We start from the raw sequence: 22,916 nt of genomic DNA on the forward strand, positions 1-22,916 counted from the left end.
TTACAGTAGATCTAGCAGGAACTACAGACAGCTTACAGGGTTAAAATAGCAAAGAGACCCAATCAGAAATGAGGAGGAACTTGATATTTTTCTTGAAGCTCACATTGCTGAGCCTTGAGCTGTGTATTACTAACTCGAAGACCTATGTTACTCAGTCTGGTCTTGTCTCTCCAAAGCAGTCTCAAAATGTGGTTTATGTGTGTCAGAGGCAGCTACACCAGCACATACAGCAACACAGCTGAGCTCTGAAGTGCCTTCCCACTGAACCCACTTCTTGAAAGCTGATTATTTCTCCTCCTTAGCTTTAATAACTGTTTTGGGAGGTGTTTTTTTGTTTGGTTTTTTGTTTTGTTTTGTTTTTTTTCAAAATGGAAAAGTGCTATCAGCTTCTCTATTTGCATACAACTTTTACTGTACATTTAAGTTTATCACTGTTGAATTAAACAAAGCTGCATGAAATAAGACCCATGACCCCTCACTGACCACTGGAAGCAGAGCATAATCAGGCTTCCATTGCTTGTGAGCTACCTCCAGTGTTGCGTCTTGACTGCAGATGGAAATCTGTGAATCTGTCATCTAAGAGGGGAGCAAAAAAACCATAAAAACTGTCCTTGGAAGTATGAACAAAAAGATTGAAAGTCATTAACAATGAACTGGAAATGTGGACTGTGAAAACATCCTTAATTCAACTCTGAAGAACAAAGCTTGGCAAATATCAGGTTTGTACTTGGTAAAGTTCCTTTGTTGTTCTGTGTACAAGTACAAAGAGAACAAACTATCTACCCTCCCAGTGCTCTGGTATTATATTTCTTTTGTGACAAAAGGTTTTTTTCCCCCTGAAATTATAATTAAAGTACTCTTGTGGTGCCTGTTTTCTATATTACTTGTACACATCACGTATTAACTACTGTGTGAAATTATTATCTGTTCACCATAATGGAAACTGTACCAATACTAAGTTTAATAACCAAGGGCTAGTGTAAGGATTTTAGCCTCCTGCTGCAGGTTGTTTTTTCAGTGGATTACATTATTTGCTATCCTACAGACTTTGTGAATTGATGGTGGAAGGCCACATATGCAACCCCTACTAGAAATCAAACGTGCTGCCTAAACCACCCTTGTCCTAGCAGAACTGCAGCTGTGAAAGGCTGGTGATAAAGAACTTGACCAGCGCCCCAAGGGAGGGAGGTTTTTTCCCCAGCCTGCTGTTCAATGTAACTGAAAACTTGGAATGAGGAACACTAAAACTGTTAACTGTAATACTAAGAGGTTATCTTCAACTAGCAGTTTGGTAAACAAATTGTCAGGGAAAAAAGATAGAAATAGGGAAAGTGTCTGAAAGTGGCCAAGAGGGGGCTTTGATCCAGAACTACACCATCAGGTGATAATAGCTCTACTAGGACATATTTCATGTCTGAAATTTCTGTGTTAAATTAATTTGACTAAATAGCTGCTTTTTAGGCAAAAAAGTTCAGATACTTCATAGAGACTGTGGAATTGTACCTAATTCTACCTGTGATACATTGCATGGTTGACCTCCTACAAATGCATTTCATACAGAATAAAATACAATGCTGAGTTGGAATTGTGTGTGGTCTTTCCTGAAATACACCACAAGTGTCTACATTTTTTGGCACTTGGTTCCTAGGCACTTCTCAGAATGAAGATTAAAATAGTGTTGCAAACTGAAGGAGTGAATCTGAAGTCATGACCACAAGAGGCTGATTCCTCACTGTCCAGTGTAGCAAGGATATAAAATGTCAAATAATGTGTTGTCAGAACTGGGAAGCATAGGAGTGGGACTGGTTATAATTATACCTTGATTGAAATGACCAGGAGATATTATCATTAACTTCATCAAGCTAAACTTTCATCGAAAACCTTGAAACCAAGTCTACAAACATGCTTGTCAGAAAGAGGGGGAGAGGGGAAGCAAACTTCACTGTTAATTCAAAGACCCAGCTAGAGAAAAAACCCTAACTCCCATGAAAAAAAGGCTGGTTTAAAACAAAATCAGAAGTATAAACCTGTATCTATGACTTCTTGGTATAGAAGAATAAACCTTTATTAAAGGTTTTCTTAGATTAAAAAAAAATCCTTCAGATGTTTTACAGCTCTGTGTTATCTCCTAACTGACAGCAAGAATATAGAAGGCAAATTATATGATCCACAAGGAGAAGAGCACTCCTCTACCATGAAGTTTAACTTAAAAATAGCTACAATCGAAATTGCTTTATTTTGTAAATAGGGTACCTCAGCAAACAAGCAAGAGCCTATAGCACATTAATACAAACATAACTTCATTAAAATGAATCTGTCTTTCTCCTAATCATACCTTCCCCTGAAACTTAGGCTTTTGTGTTTTACCAGGCAACAAAATCACAGTCAAAGAATTGCACTGTATTTTGTTGTTACCTGTTCTGATATTCAGGACAGCCACTACCCTGGGTGTTAATTACAGGTTTCTTTGGTTTTTTCACCATCTAAATTATACTGTCATTTGAACTCTTTATAGACCGTGACAAAAGTAATGGTAACTATCTGAGGCTTAATTAGCTAAGACTAATTAATGATCTTCAAGATAGTTCAGGAAGTGCATATACTTTTTTTGCAATATGACCAACCCAGCTTGTCATTGTCATTTTCGTTTACAGAACAGATTTCTGTTCTGTAATGCTGGCTGAGCTCTGACCTGGGTGTTTCTTCTATAAGCCAAGCTTACAGGTTCCTTTTGCTGAGCCAAAATTCTGCTGAGGAATCAAATCTTTGTAATATAAATTCAAGTCCACTTGTCAGTCCAGGGTCTATCCGTCATGATCTCTGTCAGCATAGTCCCTTTGTGCTTTTATCAATCAAATACATTCTTGTGCTATAATAAATTTCACTTGACAAAGCATATGAGGTGGCATTGTAAGTAAATAAGATTGTAATTAAATTGGTGATGGAGTTTTGCTTTTTTTTCTCCTCAGCACAGTGGGTAAAAAACTCCTTCCTCAGTTTTGTGTTTCACAAAATAGGAATTCCTCCCAATAGACGAGTCAGTCAGTTTTCAGTTTTGCTGCCCAGTTGACTCTATATGCAAACTGAAGCCTGGTTGGTCCAGGAGAAGTTTCACAGCAATAGCATCCCATTTTGTTACTGATTTCTTTCATTTCAAAGGCAAGCCACCACTTTATGCAGCCATTTTAATTCAGTAGAGATATTTTCCTGTACATGAGCTTGTTTTTCTGTTTCAAAGGAAGATGTCTATTGTTCCTTTCTGAGAAAGATAGCTGGTATTAGAGGCTTTTACAAATTCATCATGCATGTCAGCAAGGTATATTCATGGTAAAACATACTATGTTTGCTCTTATCCTGAATACAATGAGAAAGAACATTCTTGTTTAGGAGTTTTGGCTGGGGTTTGGCACTGAGTTGTTCACTGGTAGTACTAGTTTAAGGCATTAACACTGATGTCATCCCCTCCTCCTCATTCTTATCCTGCCTGTGTCTCTCTCCCACCCCATTCAGTACAGTGCCTCCACTCCAGGACCTTCATTGTGCCAGTACAGTTGTTTCCACAGCTGCACTGAACACTGGATTGGTTGACAGTTTATCTGATGAAGAAACCAGTGTTTTTTGCTTTGCTGGATTGTTTTTTTGCTGGATCAATTCCTTTATCTGTCTTACAGGGAGACCACGTGAACTTCCTTGCTGACATGACTGTGGGGCAGTAGGCCATGATGTTGGGCAAGAAGAGCTGCAGGGAGGGAACAGAAACACATTAAATTGCATTTACTGCTACACACGCTGTAATTTCAAACTAAAGTCTCTGGTTGCATTTTCATAAGTGGCTGCTACTAGAAAGGTGGAAGTCTTACTGCCTTTTCCCTTTTATGCTGCCATACCCTTCCCCTCTCTCTAATCCTCTCTACTGTCCCTGCTTCTCACCTACTGGCCTTCTTCCTTGATATGACACAATCTCCCCTCAACCTTTGTACGAGCTGATTTAACTCACTAACTCATCAGAGAATTATTTGAACTCTGCGTTTTGATTTGCTTTCACCTCCGTAAGCTTTCCGCCAGGAAGGAATGGATTTCAAACATCAGTATTTTTATTTCTTCATAGTTCTGTCAGTAGTGAGAGAAATAAAGCATCACGCTATGACAGAATGATTACAAGCATAATTCCTCTTAGGATTCTGCATGTCCTGTGTCTCGTTTTTTGACCCTTCCCCTTAGGAGATACCCAACTTGTATGGTTATAGTTCTCATCATAGAATCATAGAACTGTAGAATGGTTTGAGTTGGAAAGCACTGTAAAGATCATCTAGTTCTAATTCCCTGGCATGGGCAGGGACACCTCCAACTAGAACAGGTTGCTCCATGCTCCATCCAACCTGGCTTTGAATACTTCCAGGGAGGGGGAATCCACAGCTTCTCTGGCTACTTCTGCTAAATCTTACATTGCTTCCATGAAGATGACCTGAAAGCATCCCACTTCTCCATATTCCAGAGCAGTTTGAATTTTTTTTTATGCTGGGAGACTTCTCTTAGTTTTCTAAGACCTTTTGAGGCTAAGCTTGTTCTGGTGGGAAACCCCCAGCCTAGGATCTCAGTGCCATTCTCTATATAACCTAGGATAAGTCATTAAGTCTTCCTGTGCCTCTATTCCTACAAACTACAAGCCACAATAACTCTTCCTACTAACTAGAAATAAGAGTAATTCTTCCTGTCACCAGTTCTTACCTATTAATATGCTGTGTCCTTTGACATGCCTGTCAGTGGTGTCTAGCAGAACTGAACACTAATCACTGATGATAATAATAATAGTAGTAGTAATAATAAGAGACAATAATAAGAACAACTATATAATAGTAGATTATATAAAAAAGACTACTTCTATAAAAAAGACTACTGCAGTCTTTTTATTGCCATTTTATTTTTAAGTTAATAAGTTCCAAAGTATTTAGATTCAACTATGCAGAAAACAACTAGAGAAGAAAATACCTTAATTCTTGCTTCAAACTCTGCCTCCTGAGTTAGCAGTACCCTTTCTCAGCATCTGAATATCTTTAGTGCCATCTTCTGTAGCGCAGTGGCACGTCAAGGGCAATTCTTTGTATTAACACTCATTGCAGTGCCACACCAACCTGAAGTTATTTGCAGCTCTGTTTTTAAACTGACAAAGCTATCAGCACTGTCTAGCTAGCCATGGACCTCTTTGTCTTTACAGAGAGGGTGATCAGGCATTGGAAAGGGCTGCCCAGGGAGTCGGTGGATACTCCATCCCTGGAGCTTTGTAAAAAGAGATTGGATGTGGCACTCGATGCCAGCGTCTGGTAACCACAGTGGTAGTGGATCAAGGGTTGGACTTGATCTCAGAGGTCCTTTCCAAACTGGCTCATTCTGTGATTCTGTCATTTTCTGATTCTGTCTTGTTTACAACTGACCATGTGTACTGCAGTTTAGGTGGTCCTTCCACTAAGTTGTGTTTGGATACACAGATACAGTACTTCAAAAGAGATGCTTAAATTAGAAATAGCATGGTGTAAATCACACTTTTGGATCAATGTTGATCTGAAAAATGTCAGTTTTTCTTGTTGAGCAGCAGTTCAGGTTCAGACTAAGATCAAGCTATATCTCTTAACTTATAAGATCTCTTTAACATTTCATGAATCTTGGTGTCTATTTTTTATCTTGTTTCTTTGCAAAACTGATTCTTCAGATCTAAAAGATACCTACCTGACTGCTCTGTCTACACACTTGTTTAAATCACTTTGTTTCTGTTCCAGCCAAATTTATACTGCTAAAGGTCTATCTATTCATGGAACAGGGATTGTGACCTCTTGAGAGGCTTGGATAAAAGATGAGAAGTGGTGCTACAGAAGATAATTAAAGGAAGGCTGAAAATTATGTAAATATGCATTTTAATGTAAAAATATAAATTTCACCTGAAGTCTTATGTTGCTGTCTAGCATTAACGACAGTGGAGGAAACCCTTTAAACATAATGAGAACCTAAGGATTTGGAGCATGCTAACCACTCACAGTACTGTGCACCTTTAAAGACAGTGAGGAAGCTAGCAGGATGGCTCTGGCATGGGAATCCCTGTGTCAGAAAGTTCACATGAAGACACACTTTTTAACACCCCTGTTTAAATGGCTGCCTAGGAAGACTGTCCCTGGAGGTGTCAAAAAAAAAAAAAAAAAAAAAAAAAAAGTGTGAATGTGGCACTTCAGGACATGGCTTAGTTGGCATGGTGGTATTTGGTTGATACTTGGACTTGGTGATCTTAGAGGTTTTTTCCAATCTTAATAATTCTATGAAAAAACATCTGAGTATATCTTCCTTCTGAATAACTTCCTCAGGAAGACTAGTCCTATTTTTTCCATTTCCCCCTTTAGATTCTCCTATTCTAGTATTCAACTACCAGACAGCCCTCCAAACCTCCTCAATATGATTTCATGCTTGAGCTGTCACCAGTACATAACTGGTCCTTTATTTTTAAAGCTGCACCCTTCAAGTTTCCCTTGGGGATTTTGCGTCCTTGCCTGTCTCATTTTCTACGAATGTCCCAGAGGGTATTGTCAACAGTCTAAACCTCTTCTAAGGACCCAGAAGGAAATTCTTGAACTTGTTAACTGATGGCTTTAGCCCCATGGTAGGCAGGCATGGCATTATACTATCCCTGTTCAAAATTTATTGAATTCCATTGTAAAAACCTTCTGTGGCAGTACTGAAAGACTGGTCTAGAACCTCACTGCTCCCCTGAGTAAAAATATTTTTCTCAAAGAAAGGTGTCAAGGGCAGTTTATACAGGTGGTGTGAAATTCCACTTGAAACCTTCCAGAGATTGAAGAAGAAATCATGGGAATACCCAGTGCTTCATGCTTTTAAACCCTTCAGACAGATGTTTGTAAGTGAGAGACTTCTCTGCCTCTCCCTAAAATCAAACCTCCTGCCCTTCAGCTGACTTGATGAGTTGTGGGGTTTCTCTGAATGCAGGAAGTTATAATGTCACAAGCTACTGGGGCTGCTGGGATTCCCTCCTGTACTGTAACATGGACTCTCATACCCCAACAGCTTCAGGATCACACTATGATACTATTACACTTACAGTCATGGTAGCACTGTTTCACATCTAGCACCCACCTCTAAACAGAGCCATCTGTACTTGTGCCAGCATTTAGGTCAACAGAGCTCTTCCTCCCTAGTGTTTTCAGCTGAAAGATTTGTAGGGAGCAACCAGGCCTTGCAAGGATACAAGAACACGGGGATGGTCTGTTTCAGTTTGTCATCAGTCGTCTGCTATACACAACTCCTCAAATAATCTCAAATCTCTTACTGAACAGAGCCACAGAGAGCCTTGGGAATGACTTGGTGTGGTTACATTTTCAGCTATCAACAGAAACTTATATGTTATTGCTGAAAAGTTGACAAGTTGTCATGCTAGTTTAAGCCATTCTGTATAATGTTTTCCTGAGTCAAAGGCAACACTAAAGAACACAGAAAAGCCTCATCTCATCAAATTATAGGTGATGGTAATATTTTGGAATATTGGTGCTGAAAATATCAAGAGCCACTTTTAAATAATAATTTTGACAATCATTGCAGCTGATCTATTTTTTTAAATGGTCTGTGTACAACACCTTGACACCTAATCTTGACTGAGAAAAGTCTGTGGGAAAATAACTTTTCAAAAAGGTTATCTGTAATGCCTTCCTTTCTTAATATAAGATGAGTTCCAGGTATTGGCTCTCCAACTTTGAAGATCCAGGCTTGCAATTCATGAATTTTGACATGAATCTTGAACTATGCAAGGAGTTGGTGCAATGCTGCCTTCACTCTGAAAACCAAAGGATCTGTCTTGATGGAAGGGCAGTAGCTGTTGCCTGTGAAGCACTTGGCTTGCAGGGATGGCACCATTTGGGGTTCTTCACACAGGACATGCAGGTGACAGCAGCAGTTTAGCTGCTCTCAGGAAAAAACCCCACCCTCTTTGTGAGGAACTTATTGCTCTCTCCTACAAAGACAGGCTGAGAAACTTGGGGTTGTTTAGCCTGGAGAAGGCTCCAAGGAGACCGTAAAGCAGCCTTCCAGTACCTGAAGGGGGCCTATGGGAAAGCTGCAGAGGGACTTTTTACAAGGACATGTAGTGATAGGACAAGGGGGAAGCATTTGAAACTAAAAGAGGGTAAATTTAGATATTAGGAAGAAATTATTTAGTGTGAGAGCAGTGAGACTCTGGCATAGGTTGCCAAGGGAAGTTGTGGATGGTTCATCCCTGGACGTGTTCAAGGCCAGGTTGTATGGGGCTTTGAACAACCTGGTCTAGTGGAAGGTGTCCCTGGCCATGACAGTGGGATTGGAACAAGGTGATCTTAAAGGGTCATTCCAACCCGGACCATTCTGTGATTGTCTTGTTTGCTTGTTTTATATTTATTTATATATATTTATATATAAATATATTATATCTATATTATATTATATTAATATATAATATTATATAATAAATATAATATATATTATATATAATATATATAATAATATATAATATAATATATATATTATATATTTATATTTATTTTGTTTTTTTTCTTTTTCAGAGATATCTGACCCCTCACGGATCTCTTCTGTACGGTGTGCGGGCGGTATGAACACGATGCAGAACCTCTCCACTGAGGCCAAGCGCCCCTGCTCAGCCGCCCCCGGCCGCCAACCGAGGCCCCCACTGGGTGGCGCTGCTCCGCCCCTCAACGAGCGCACCCGGGGCGCGGGTCTGGGCGGGCGCCCGATCTCCTCACACCTGGGCCGTGACCCCGCTGCCACGGCCATCAGGATGCGGCAGAGCCACGGAACGGCCCCCTCTTGCCTGAGGGAGGGCAGGAGGCGGGGGCGGTGTGCAGGTGGCGGCTGCCGACGCGTTGCCTTCGAGTGGGAGCCCGGCGGGGCGGGCGAGAAGTTTCTTATACTTTTATCCGCTCGGAGGAAGCAGCTGCTTATTTCTCAGGAAATCCCACCCTGGCGTACTAAGGAGGATGGATTATCTTCACAGTGACAACCTTGCAAAAGTCTCGGAGAGAAAGGCAAACGCCCCGGCCCCTCTGCTCGGAGCTTCCCGGGTGATAAGGCGAAACCAGCGGCCCGGCAAGCGGCTCTGCCCGCTGTGGGAGGCGGGCAAGGGGAGGGGAGAGGGGAGGGACGGGTGCCCTGTGCCTACAGGAGGGGCCGTCAGAGGTCCCCTGCTGCGGGCGGGCTGTGGGCAGCCGGGCGCCTTGGGGGTGCGTTGCTGGTCGAGGCAGCAGGTAGGGCGCTGGGCACCGGCCTCCCGGCGCTTCCCGCCCCGTCCCTGCACCCCCTCCGCCGCCCGAACAAAGTTTGGGGGTTTCCTTCCCCCCCAATTAAATGAGCTATGCACCAACACTGTCTGGACTCTTCTGAACGAGTTAAGCTTTTGTTTCTTAAAATAGCCTTGCTCCCGCAAAGCGTAAGTAGAGCGACCCTTGGCTGTGCCGCCGGGCAGACGGCTTCAGGGCGCGTTCCTGCCGCCCGGGGCGGGGGGCTCCGCCGGAGGGGACGCGGCCGCGGGCAGACCTGGAACCCGCGCCGGGGGCGGGAGGCGGGGGCTGAGTGGGGTCTGTGCCCGCTTGCCGTGCCCCTCGTCCCTGCGCTGGGCACCAGGGAAAGGGCCGGGAGAGGCCGAGTTCTGCGCATCGTGCTCAGGAGGAGTAGAAACGGCCTTGCTGCTCTAAATACCGTCGTGTGGGACTCTGGTGTGAGTGTCCACTCCTGCCCCACCGAGAAACCATCTGCAGGCAGTGGTGTTTGCAGATGGGACTCATAACTGAGCCTGTTGTGGCGGAGAAAACTGTACAAACCTCACAAAGTACCTCAGGAAGTGCAGAGGGGGGAGCATCACGTGTAGTTTGTCTGGGATTATTGCAACCGTTGTCCATCCAAATTCTATGAGGACATGTAATTTCTTCCTTAAGTGTTACCACTAGCATTTGAACATTTCAGGTTAGTTTTACACTGGGAGTAAACTTGAATCCTAAATACAAAGGAGAGTAAGAATTGTTTTCACCCTTGTAAGTGGTGCCACATGAAATGACAGTTCACAAGTATAACTCAAGATGCCCATGAGGTGACTTGAAGTGACCTCTGAGTTACCTAGCCCTTACAAACACTTTTTTCTCATGGTAAGATAAACAGCTAGGTGGCCTCACCGCATTGACCGGGCTTTTACCTCACTCTGGTAACATCTTTGGTCTGAGAGTTAACAAAAACGTGCCACTTACTGACTTGTTGACTTAGGACTTACAGGGAATGCAAGTGTTTGAGATGAATAAATATTCTTTGGAAGATATATGTATATACATATATAATTTATATTGTCAATGTCATAACCAAAATAAGCTTGATTTATTGCTTGTGAGGGGTTTGGTTTGGTTTGGTTTGGTTTGGTGTGGGGTTTTTTGTGTGGTTTTTTGTGGGGATTTTTTGTGTTTTGTTTTGTTTTTCCCAGGCAAAAAGAGTAGTCCTGGACCAACTGAAGAAATCACATAAGTCTAGGATGATATTGGGAATCCTGAGTGTATTAGGTCTTTAAGACAGTGAAGAAAGAATATGGAAGTATGAAGAAAGAATTGAACTGAGTAGCTAGAGGTACTAGAGTTTCCCTTTAAGGGGAATGGAAAGGGGAAAGGAAACATCCTACTGGAACACTTGAGAACTGAAGTAGAAAAATATTCAAATGGTTTCCTTAACAAAAAAAGCACTTTAAGAAGTTTGAGCACAGTATTTAGCAGTGTGTCCCTTGTAGTTACTGTCACTTTTCCTGAAGTCCCCTCACACTGATACCTGTCTGTTGGGGTACCTGAGTCTTTGACCACCAGAAGGGCTCGTCCTTGCATTGTATATCTGGCACAGGGGGTGGGACACTCCTTACTGTGCAGTTTTTAGATCCATGTGGCTGATTGTATGTGGGCACCTGACAGATCTGTCTCATTGATGCCTCACTCGTTCGGGATGTAGAGGCTGTTGCCCTTGTGTTTAGCGGCTCTTTCATAGTCCCCTGGTAGCTCCACAGCCTTCACACCTTCCAGTGTTTTATTGGTAAGTCACTGCCTTTTAATTCCAACCTAGAGCTCTGAGATGGCATTTGAGTATTCTGGGGAAGAAAAGGGGTGACATTTTGTTCCTATTTTCTCCTGCAAGTGATAAATCAGGGCAAAGGCTTCTTATGCAAGGGAACAGAGGACTTAAACGGGTGGGGTGTAGCTCTCCTTTTGGGCTTAGCCTGCTCTCTTTGCAGTTTTCCATTACTCAGGCCAAACTTTCACTCAGAATTCAAGAAGTTAAGAGAAGTTTTGCCTGGGACTTAAGGAAGATGCTTCATAAGCTTAGAGTAATAACAAGATCATCTATGGGCTTCATTTTTAACAAGGGCTTAAAGTACAATGAAAGTGGGAATAGATGTGTCAAGAAGTATGACATTGCAAGGAAGGAAGGTATTCTTCAAGTCCTCATTTAAACAAGTTTCTAAGGTAAATTATGAAACTTCAAGCATCGTGTTTCTTATATATGTGCATGACCAAATAACCATTAGGTTTCATTGTAGTAGTCATTCTGTCCCTCCACATCTTCCAGTTTGTCTGGAATGACATGGCCAAACTGCAGACATTGTGCAGGGTGACTGCTTTTTGTTTGATTTAAATTAGCAGAGTTTAAAACATGGTAGTAATGTAGATGCCTGATTGTTTAATGTAAAAAAAAATATTGCAAATTGTTTTATCTTCTAACAGCATTTTTCCTCATACTGGTTTGTAAAACCTAGATAATTTTGAAGACTGTCACATGAAAAAAACATGGACTGAATTTAAGAAATTTTATTTGGACAAGGACAGGTTACTAATTAACTTAAAAGGGGCATTTTTTAGATATACAAATACAATAAAATTGTGAATATATCAGGTGTTATAATCTGGTAACGTGTGTAACTTAGCTCTATAGTTATTTATATTTATATATATATAACTACATAAACATATACATGTGTGAGTAAAATTATAAATTTATTCTGTGATTCTATGAAAATTATAAATAATTAAAATACTGTGTTTTACACACTCGGTACATAATTATGAACCTTTTTAGTGAGGAAATAGAAATAATAACTGGCAAGTTTATAGATGCCAGATGTTTTATCTCCTGTAGAGGGATATATATGACATTAGAGTTTTTAAAATTTATTCTCTCACTTGTTCTCTTTGACACACACACACACACACACACACACACACACACACACACACACAGAGCATCTATTTGTGCATGTATTAAACTTAACAGTTAATTGCACAACATTGATTCCTACACAGAATGCCATGTCAGTTTTTAGGAGCTGCCCATTTTTCAATATTTCTCTCAGAGGAATGATTTCCTAAGTGACACAAACAGTGACTCCCAGTTCTTATTAAAAGATCCCAAAGTTTATGAAGTCCTTGCTTTTCACACCACTGAACTGGATTGCTTTCTGAGGCAGATTCTCTGTCATCCACGAGCAGATATTTTTGGATCAATGTCACAAAATACAGATAAAAATGTTTCATTTTTTAATCTGCATTTTTTCCAAACACAGTCAGAAAAATTGTCTCCCTTCACAAATCCAAATGCAAGTTTAGGTCTTGACAGCTGCCTAGCTCATATTTCAGCAACACTGAAATAAGTAGTGTGTAGCTGGAGTTTATATGATGCTACAAAAGCAAGCTTGGAATTGTTCTCAGCTAAAATTCCAGAGGTTCATATTTAGATTTAGGTGTTTTATTCTTGAACTTAATGGTGATAATTAGAATATTTTGTGAGTTCTGTGAGCCGTCTGTTTTTGTTTTGATTTCCACATCTGTGTGGTTAAGATGCTATGAAGTATCCACTCACTGCTGAAACATTTTTTCTTTGTGTACAGGATGAATTTTGAGACTCTAACATGCTGAAAAAAATCTTTCAATTAATACAACCATTAGAATAGCTTTTTTAAATATTTCCTTTGAGAAATGCATGGTGACATGTCTTTTGTGTCCTAAATTATTTCATCCTGGGCAATGTTGGCTTGTAGTAAAAAGAAAAAAAAATCTTTTGTAGTATTAGTGAGTGAATAATAATTGAGAATAAATTAGATGGTATTATTTGTCATCTTTCCTTTACTTTTTACAAATTGTAATTTTTTTTCTTCCATGAATGGCTAGATAAATTTTCAGAAAATCACAAAAATTTCTACTTTGTTGTAGTAGTCACCATCACCTATTGATATCCATAAGAGATGCACCATAGTGTGTATACAGGGAAAAAGAATAAGATTACTACCTCTGTTCACCTTGTGGTTCAGGGGTTATAATTTTTCATGAGAACAGATAAACTTCATTTTTTGAAGCAGCAGAAGGTAATACCTATCTTTATAAAGTATAATGTGTGGTCTCTGTGCCAGTGGAAGTAAGGGTAATGGCAGCTGTGCTGAAAATGGACCATAATTAATTGAATCAAAGAAGATTTAGTGTATTAGCTTTAGCTGATTAATACACTTTCTATTACAATTATTACTTACAAAGGAACAAACCATAACTTCAACTGCTTGTTAGAGAGCTGACTATTTTGCTTGATCAGGATAGAAAACAAAGAGTGAGGCAGAGAGAACTGCTGAGAAGCACAGAATAATGCAAAAGATAGCAGGGAAGTTAAATACAGGATTTAGGGTTATGCTATACAAAATTAATACAATATTCCCTGAAAAATTAATACTTCTCAAGGTTAAAATTACTTTATCATGCAAAATATCATTAACTACGTAAAATTAAATTGAGGATTAAATTAAAAAATCATGTAAACATATTAAACTAAGATTATAAAATAAATTATTCATACAAAAATTCATAACTTTTGGACTACTATTTTAAGAGGGGGAAAAATATGCTTCTTAAAAATATCTGAATATCATTGTTAATATTTTCATTTGCAGAGTATTGTGCTGTGCTGGAAAAATAACTCAACAATATTAAAGGGAATGTGTTTTTGTAGAATCCCAAAGATCTGGGTTTTCTTAGGGAGAGTTTTTGTTGAATTAAATTTGTGGGGTTACAAAGTGTTTTATCTTTAAGATTTATGACAATGCAAAATACGAATGGATGTGTTACTGCTTTTTGTGTGAAAGTACCTGTTCTGCAGCTACAGGTATTTCATTGCCTCATAGTAAAATCAAGCTTAAAAGGTAACTGAAACAACTTTATTTTTTTTAACTTCCTTAACTTAAAGCCTGGAAGAAGTTCAGTACAGACTTTGGAAATGCTCCCTCTGGAAAAACAGTAATATCATTGTTGGAAATTACAGTAAATATAATATTGAGAACAGTACGTTTTCTCATTGGTAAATTCCTACCTGTAGTGATGAATGCCTTTTCTTGGGAATTGTAAGGCAAACAGGTATTTGGACAAGAAGTAGAAGTATAAAAATTAATCGAGTAAAGTAAAATTCAGTTATAAAGTATTCTGAGATTTTTAAGCAAGACGATAATCAATCTTTTCTGGTAGTGTTTGGTTTTTTGTTTTTTTTTTCAAATTGTTATGTCTGAATTATGATATAAATATTTTTGAAAGTATTGAAGTTAGCTGCAAGTGAAGTTTTTTATTTTGTTTTCAGTTGAAGGTTGTTATACAAAATATAGAAGTGTCTTCATTACGAGAATAAAATGTACTTCTTACATATATTCCACTTAGGAATATATGGCCAAGGATAACAGAAGTGATACCAGCAGATAATAGCTTGTTTCTCAATTGAAGGCAGATTGTGTGGAATCTGATCTTTTAAAAAGTCTTGTACTGTAAGGCTTTCCAAATCAGAAGTTGTGTCACTGCCTAGAACTGGACATGGGAAGGTCATCATATGTGAATTTAGTGGAAACTACTGAGAATATAAGAATTTATCACAGAAGTAAGCTCATAGGATATAATGTTATTTTTCCAATAAAATATCTTTGAACTGTCCTTGAGGTGTTTTGTTTTGTTTTCTTTTGTTTTGTTTTTAAAGAAATGTTACAGTATATGTAGCTGAGGAACACCAGCTGGCAGGACAATAAGGGAAATGGCACAGAAACATCACCATTCCTTTCAGATTTTCTGATTCTTCCCAATATTTCAAGTTATTAAAATTATACACTCTTTTTTAGAAATAAACTCCAAAATTCCATAGGTTTTGTGTAATTATTTTTCTGTGTACAGTATGAAAATGGAAGAGACCCGAGACATTACTGACCTCTGGAATGCTGGAGTAAATAAATCCTGATTACAATAAAATTATTAGAGTTGGGCAGACTTTGTATCACACTCTGATAGAAGTGCAGCCACATGATCACTGTGAATATTTGGCTTAAGTATTTCCTTCTGTTCTTCTCTAAAAATAGGCAAGAACAGAAGTATCTCAGGTGCAGGATATAGGTGTTTTAAAAATATTTAAATTTGATAGAAATTTTGGTTATGAAGCTTTCTTGGTATCATTGTGTATAGACACTTGAACCTGTATGGGCTAGGTGAAAGAACTAAACATCCCACTTTTGTGCTCACCAAAACCCATGGCTGTGTGGTCACAGGGTTGTGTAGTTTCTAATGTAGGTGTGCAATATTCTGTAAAAATAAGTGCACTTAAGAAGTATCATTTGTTGATCAATCTGTTTTGCCCCAGCACTGTGTAATTATATAACATTGCTCTAATTACTCTGATTTTCTTCTTATTGTAGGTTAGAAATCTGAAACCATGGGTGACTGGAGCTTTCTGGGGAGACTGTTAGAGAATGCACAGGAGCACTCCACGGTTATTGGCAAGGTTTGGCTGACGGTACTGTTTATCTTCAGGATCCTGGTGCTGGGGGCTGCTGCTGAGGAGGTCTGGGGAGATGAGCAGTCAGACTTTACATGCAACACTCAGCAACCTGGGTGCGAAAATGTTTGCTATGACAAAGCCTTCCCCATTTCTCACATCCGCTTCTGGGTGCTGCAAATCATTTTTGTCTCCACTCCAACCCTTATCTACTTGGGCCATGTGCTGCACATTGTACGCATGGAGGAGAAGAGGAAAGAAAAAGAAGAGATGAAAAAGAAGGGAAGCATCAAAGACAGCAGCTACCCAGGAGCCACAGTTTCTGGCAGTGGTGGTGGAGGAGGCAGCAATAACATCAGGGATCCCTTTGGCAAAAAGGGGAAGGAAAAGCTCCCAATCCGTGATGAACGTGGTAGAATCCGTATGGGGGGTGCCCTGCTCCGTACCTACGTCTTTAACATAATTTTCAAGACGCTCTTTGAGGTGGGCTTCATTGTGGGCCAGTACTTCCTATATGGCTTTGAGCTAAAGCCAGTCTATCAGTGCAGCCGCTCACCTTGCCCACATACTGTGGACTGCTTCATCTCAAGGCCCACTGAGAAGACCATCTTCATCATCTTCATGTTAGTGGTGGCCTCTGTCTCCCTGCTGCTGAACATGCTTGAGATGTATCACTTGGGCTGGAAGAAACTTAAGCAGGGCGTGACAAGCCGGTACAGCCTTGAGATGCCTGTCGCAACAATGACACCAGTCATGGTAACAGGGGAGCCCAAACCCGTTTCCCTGCCACCACCAGCACCACCTGTGGTGGTAACGACTTCCACTCCCCCCCCTGTTCTGCCTGATACCCGTGCTGTCACACCACTCCTGGCCCCAGTGACCATGGCGCCGTACTACACTGCAGCTACTCCAAGGCCACGGCCCCCCTCCAACACAGCCTCCATGGCCAGCTACCCTGTTGCTCCACCAGTTCCCGAGGAGAGGCACCGTGCCGTGACTCCTACACCCATCTCCACTCCGGTCACCATCCCGACCCCCATCCCCACGCCCACGCCAGCAGTCATCAGCTACTTCAACAGCAACAGCCATGCCCTGGTGGCCGAGCAGAACTGGGTCAACATGACAGCTGAGCAGCCGGGGAAGGTGCCCTCCAGCTCCGCAGGCTCCTCTACTCCCAGCAGTGTCCAGCACCCCCTTCCTGAGCAGGCAGAGCCACCAGAGCAGCTGCTCCCACCCCCAGCTGGGCCGCCCGTTGCTGTGGCCAACAGTGGCAGCAGCACCAGCCTGAGCGGGGCGAGCGGCAGCAAGTGGGACGTGGAGGGTGAGGAGGAGCTGCCCGAGGCACGACCGATCTCAGCGGCCTGCACTACCGTGGAGATGCATGAGCCCCCACTGCTTGTAGACACGCGGCGCTTGAGCAGGGCCAGTAAGTCGAGCAGCTGCAGAGCCAGGTCAGACGACCTGGCCGTGTAGTGCAGTCCCTTCTGCTCAGGAGGAGCAGGTGATGGAAGGCAGAGTGGGCAGGGGAGCTGCCTGGGGAGGCCAGGCCTGGCTTGGGTGGGAAGGTCTGGGTTTCTAACTTTGACGCTTGCTGTTTTGGCACTCTGTGAGTTGTAGTGGGGAAAAATATCAACATTTTCTAATAGGTCAGGGGTGGCCGAAGTGCAGCCCGTGGGCCAGGGGACCAATCCCTCTTTTCTTCATGTCCATGGCAGATCTCCCAAGGGCAGCCGTAGGGGAGGCCTGCACAGATAACAGGTGGTAATGGTAGCTGGTCATGTGCCCTGAGGCTGACCTGAGAAAAATGTTAATATCCCTAGTTCCCATATGCCTGGCCGTCATCTCCTTCTTGCCCTTGCCTTCACTTCCACCCTTTTTCACATAAGCTCTACATGAGCAGATGCAACAACTGATTTTCTTCCTCTTGAATCTTATGTAGCCCTATGGCAAACATCAGGGTGGCATTTTGCCTACTGGCACCTGTCATCTCTATGGACCAACTTGCCATATTAAACGTGACTCAGTCTCTTCCATATAACATGACTTAATGAAGCCACTGTGGTCCTTGGCCGGGCAAAGTTTAGGTAACCCCTGTAATAGATTTTTGAGGTTCATTTTTCTATAATTTTTTTTTTTTTTTCACTCTTGACCTGTTAGGAAGTGTTCGGTTTGACCTTCTATCCAATGTTTGCCGACCATGATCACACCATGTTTTTAAACCCACAATATGTTTGAGCATGTTTGATTATAACTTTAGATTAATTTAAAATTGCTTAGAGGAGGACAGGAATTTAAACCACACCTCAGAAATTATTACACAGAACAATTTCTCTTCAGAAAGCAAGGATTATGATCTCAATACATTGTGGCCCCAAATGTTGCCCGTGGACAAAAAATAGGATTAAGTACAGCTCTGCATTTTAGACTATTAGATATCAGCTTAAGTTTGTTGGAAAAATGCTTTTTAGAAGTAAACTCGAGTGCATATTTTAAGTATTTGAACATTTTGAGAATAATATTGATCTGTAGGTTTAAAGTTACTTGACTGTGTACTTAATCATTTTAGTTTGATCTTTGATCTTACAAGACAATGTAAGGGGAAAGAAACTTACTAATGGTAAAATTCCCAAAGCAACATTATTTTCTGTTGTGTTGTACCCAACAATCTGCAGTGTCTTACAAGTCAGTGAAAACAGATTCAGGCAATATTGCATTGCAGAAAAGGTGGCTAAAGCACCTGGACAACAAGCAGTGGCTGAAGGGTCTATTCTGAACCCACTGAAGTCACTTGCAGAATTTCGATTTGATTTAAACAAGGCACAAGATTTGGTGATGGATCTTGCAAGCCTTATTCAAGCAAAACTATTATTTACATGAAGTTTCAGGAGCCAGAAGGAAGGTAGGTTTGGGATCTTAGATAAAGCCAGTAAAATTCTGGTTTTGAAAATCATGTGTTTGCCTTAAGTTGTCTGAAGAAAAGTACTGGGTATTTTTTTCTAAGGTGCAACTTTTCTTACAACAGGCTCTGCCCTTTATTCCTTTGTAACAGGTACTCTCACAGACATTGGCCAGAATTTTGTATGCCTGATAAGGCTCCAGAGGGTTTGGGTACAAAAGGAATGCAGGGTTGGGCCCAACTTCAGTTCTAAGCAAAAGCCAAAAGAAGTGAAGCTCACACTCAGTCCTATTGCTGCTATAAATCAAAAGTACTGTAATTGGAGAAGAGCAAACACACTGGGATAGCCCTTTGCATCTGCGAAGTATTTGGCCTGACAGTGCATTCTGCAAAGCAGGGGCATCCTGGCAAAGAGTTACAATTGCCAGTTATCTCTGCTGTTAAACGTTTTTACTGAATGTGTTTATTTTACTGAACAGTTAAAATATATTCCCACCACTCGAGATTAAACATTCATTTTTGCTGCTTTCTGAGTAGACACAAAGAGTTTTTCATGATGAGAGGCACTGTTCTGCAACCCTCAGGCATGTTGTCTCCTGACTTCCTTAACCTGCATACGGTGAGGAAGAAGTCTTTCTGCTGCCACTGATCTTGGAGGCAGACACTGCATTAAAATTCAATGTACAGTAGTACAATAAAGATATTTTCTATTAGGTGTTCAGCTTCAGGCATGCTCTTGTGATTTTTCTGTGTAATAAGCCATAAACCCCACCCTGCAATAAAGCTAAAAGCTAAATTCTGCTTTCTGTTGTTTCCATACAACTACGCTGAACTTAGACTAAATTTGAGAAAGTTGCCTAGATGTAAACAAAGCAGAGTTTAACACTCAGAATGTTTAGATTTACTAGCACCAATAGTGTACTGGTTTTGTAAGTTTTGCTAAATGCCAAGTAATTATATTGCTGAAATAATGCAATATACATCTCTGTATTTTAGTACATCAATATTCCTATATTTTCCTCTTTTATGCTTCTGAAGAATTGAAGTAAAGTTCTCTCTGGAGTGTATTTATATAAAACAGACCACCTGGAGTATTTTTTTTTTTAATTTTTTTTTTTTTTTTGTATCGGTGCCTGAGAGCAACACTAACTTCTTTGGTGGAGCTCTGAATCTTGCAATCCTTACTTTAGTGCAGCCCTCACAGAGTGTGTCCTGCAGGATTGCATCCATCTTGTATATAAAAAAAATAGTAACAGAGATAGGTTTAACTTAGGATCAACTGATACCTAGTCTGACCTTTTCAAGTTAATGTGTGTGGTTAGACCTGCAGAGAGTTCAGGTGCTTTTGTGGAATATATGGTATTTCCAGGCAGAGTGACTACTGAAAAGTTGTAAAAGATAATTTCTCCTGATAGATGAAGTTCGAAGGGAGAAATACAGCTCTATTGCAAACCCAAGGAGAAACCTGGTGGAACAGCCTCCACATCCAAGCAGTGCTGGTCTGAGAAGGGAAAGGTACAACTCACAGCTTGTGTTTTTAAGATCATCTTAAGTTTCATCACATAATGATACAGCTTCAAGCTTCTTGGTTATCTACAATTTCATTTGGAGTAATTGTTTTGTTATTTAAAATTCCCCTTAGTGCTTACAACTCCTTTTGATTGCTGCATCACATAGGAAATCAGATTTGTTGAAAAAAAAAATCTTACTGCTATGGCCAATTTTGGTGACTTTAATTAACCTTGACTCATTAATGATCTCTGAATTCAACATGCTATGAGTAAAGCATAACTATGCAGAGTTCCATTGTTCTAGAAAATACATATGAACACCAAAGAGCTTGCAGAATAGAGTCTGTTGGCAAAAACAGTATGCTCATTTCCAAATTGTTTACTCTTTCACTTAATTTCAAAGAGTGAAGTGGTAGCAGATGATACTTTGATTTAGCATAGTCATATGGCTCTTCAAGCCACAATTCTGAAAGATCTTATACACACACCTAACATAAAACCAGTAAGTTATTGCAAAAGCAGGAAGTCAGAGCAGAATCATGCCTGATATTAAGCAAACTGAAAAAAAAACCAGACCCTACTAGTTTTTGCTCTTTGAGTAGAATGGTTGCTAGAAAATTATTATCTCTCTTACTTGAAGTTTTTTAAAAAATGCTAGGGTGAGCTATGGAAAAGAAAAGGAGAAAAGTTAAAAAAAGATACTCCTTGAATAAATCACCAGGTGTATGATGTGCTATGCTTTTTGCAATAGGTCAACTCATTGGTAGTAGTTGACCCTGCTTGGACCATTAGTTGTTTGGCTAAATAACTTCCAGAGGTTCCTTCCAACCATAATGATTATATGAAACATATTTTCCAAATCACTGATTTCATTAGTACATTTTTCATGGTAACTTTACAAGTATATGATAAAAGTGTATCTGGGTTGCACATAAATACATAGTTTCTTCACCATGGGCACAATTAATCTGTTTTCTATCACTTGGTCTTTTTTAACGAGTGCAGCTGTCAGTAAATACAAAAGAAAACAAAGTGTAGACAAAGCCCATGTTTCTTCCCTTTGTATTTCGATTAAAAGAAAGCAGCCTGCTAGAACTTTCCCTTTATTATAGTGGACTGTTTTATCTGTGAAGATAAATCTGTTTTTTCATAGATAAAAAAAGTGCTCCTTGAATTTGTTGGTCTGTTCTGGCATAGAAAAATCATAGCTTCTTGAAAATGGGTACCATGCACTGGAAAGCAGATGAACTGTGTTCTTTTCTGGTGTAATTTGGAAGCCAGTCGTGTGCAAAGTGGTACCAGGGATTGATTTGGCTCAGTATATTTGTTGTTAACCAAGGTGTGTAGAGATAATTAAATGTCTGACATTTTGCAGCTCTTGAAATTATTTTCTGGTATGAATGCATAAGTGTAGGATCAATAATATAATTAAGGCAAGCTTTAAAAATCAGATCAGTACTTGGGTCCTTTTTGGTTAGTCATGGGACCACCTCCTCAGCTGACACAAACTGTTTTATTCCACTGAGTTCATGTGAGTGACAACAGTCTGCAGAAGCAGGGCATTGAGCCCCCAGGTCTTTTTGTTTAACACAAACACTAACATGGTGGATTTGAACAGGCTGGATTTTTTTTTATTATTACAAATGTTATTTCATTTACTTTGATTTTTCTTGTGCAAAGTGTGCTCTTGTAATTTTGATTTTCTGAAGTTTACATTCAATTTTTGATTTCAGATTGCACATTTGGATGAAATAAACTGTTTTCTAAGTTTACATTTGTATAAAAAGTAAAAGAATGACTCTGCCAATATGTTAAACCTAAGAGAGAAATGTCTTACTATGACACAGGAACTTTTCAGACATAAGGCAGTACCATTAAAGACAATTTAACCTGATTACTGACTTAGAATATCAGGTTTCTCTGTGCATTTAAAATGTAGGAGCTGGATATATAGGGAGCACACTGTGGAAAAAGGTACTTTTCATCATGAGCTCAATTATTACCGAACAAATTAAGGTTCATTATTACTGATATTCCTTCTGGTGTGTTTCAAGGTTCAGTGATAAAATCTAGCAGTGACGTATGTCCTTTAAGAGTTAGATTTACACCTGATTTAAAATTCCAAACAAAATACTTTTGGAGAAATACTGCAGTATTACACTGTGGAAAATTTTTACAAAAGAGAAGTGTTTTGCTTTCTAGCAAAAAATGTGGTTCTGAGACTTCAAATACAGTTTCAGTACTTCAAATACATTTCTTTTTACTCTTGCAAATAAGACCACTAAAGGACTATTTGCATAAACAAACAAACAAATAACAACAAAAAAAACCCACCAACACTGAAAGAGAAATTGTAGTTTTGCATTTTAAGTTTGTTGTAAGATACCAATCAAATTCCAGAAGTTTCAGTCCTTGAAGAGTTATGCAAGATATGTGAACATATTTTATGGTGGAGAATATATTCCTATTCTCATTGATGCTGTTTCTCGCAGTTGAAAGGGTTGTAAAGCATAAGAAAGCTTACTCAGAGCTTTCTTGTTGCTTACTGGATGTTTGTCTTTTACACGACAGAATCTGACAACAAACACAATGAGTTTTCTGGGCTGTCAGGAACTTGTAATAACAATAAAAACAGCTAAAAAAAACAGTTAAAAGTGCTGTCTTCA

General features: G+C 40.0%; 1 protein-coding gene across 1 annotated transcript; it reads left to right on the forward strand.

The window, feature by feature from the left end:
• The first annotated feature begins 15,780 nt into the window (after nucleotides 1-15,780).
• GJA3 (gap junction protein alpha 3) lies at nucleotides 15,781-17,316 on the forward strand. Its single transcript, XM_008502340.1, has one exon. It carries the CDS (start codon nucleotides 15,781-15,783, stop codon nucleotides 17,314-17,316), a length of 1,536 nt encoding a protein of 511 aa, XP_008500562.1.
• The last annotated feature ends 5,600 nt before the right edge of the window (nucleotides 17,317-22,916 follow it).

The sequence above is a fragment of the Calypte anna genome, chromosome 1, assembly GCF_003957555.1.
Source record: "Calypte anna isolate BGI_N300 chromosome 1, bCalAnn1_v1.p, whole genome shotgun sequence".
In the NCBI taxonomy this organism is placed as follows: domain Eukaryota; kingdom Metazoa; phylum Chordata; class Aves; order Apodiformes; family Trochilidae; genus Calypte; species Calypte anna.

Bases quoted from the DNA above. Each gene is read 5' to 3' on its own strand.
- GJA3 (XM_008502340.1), top strand. From the start codon at position 15,781: ATGGGTGACTGGAGCTTTCTGGGGAGACTGTTAGAGAATGCACAGGAG.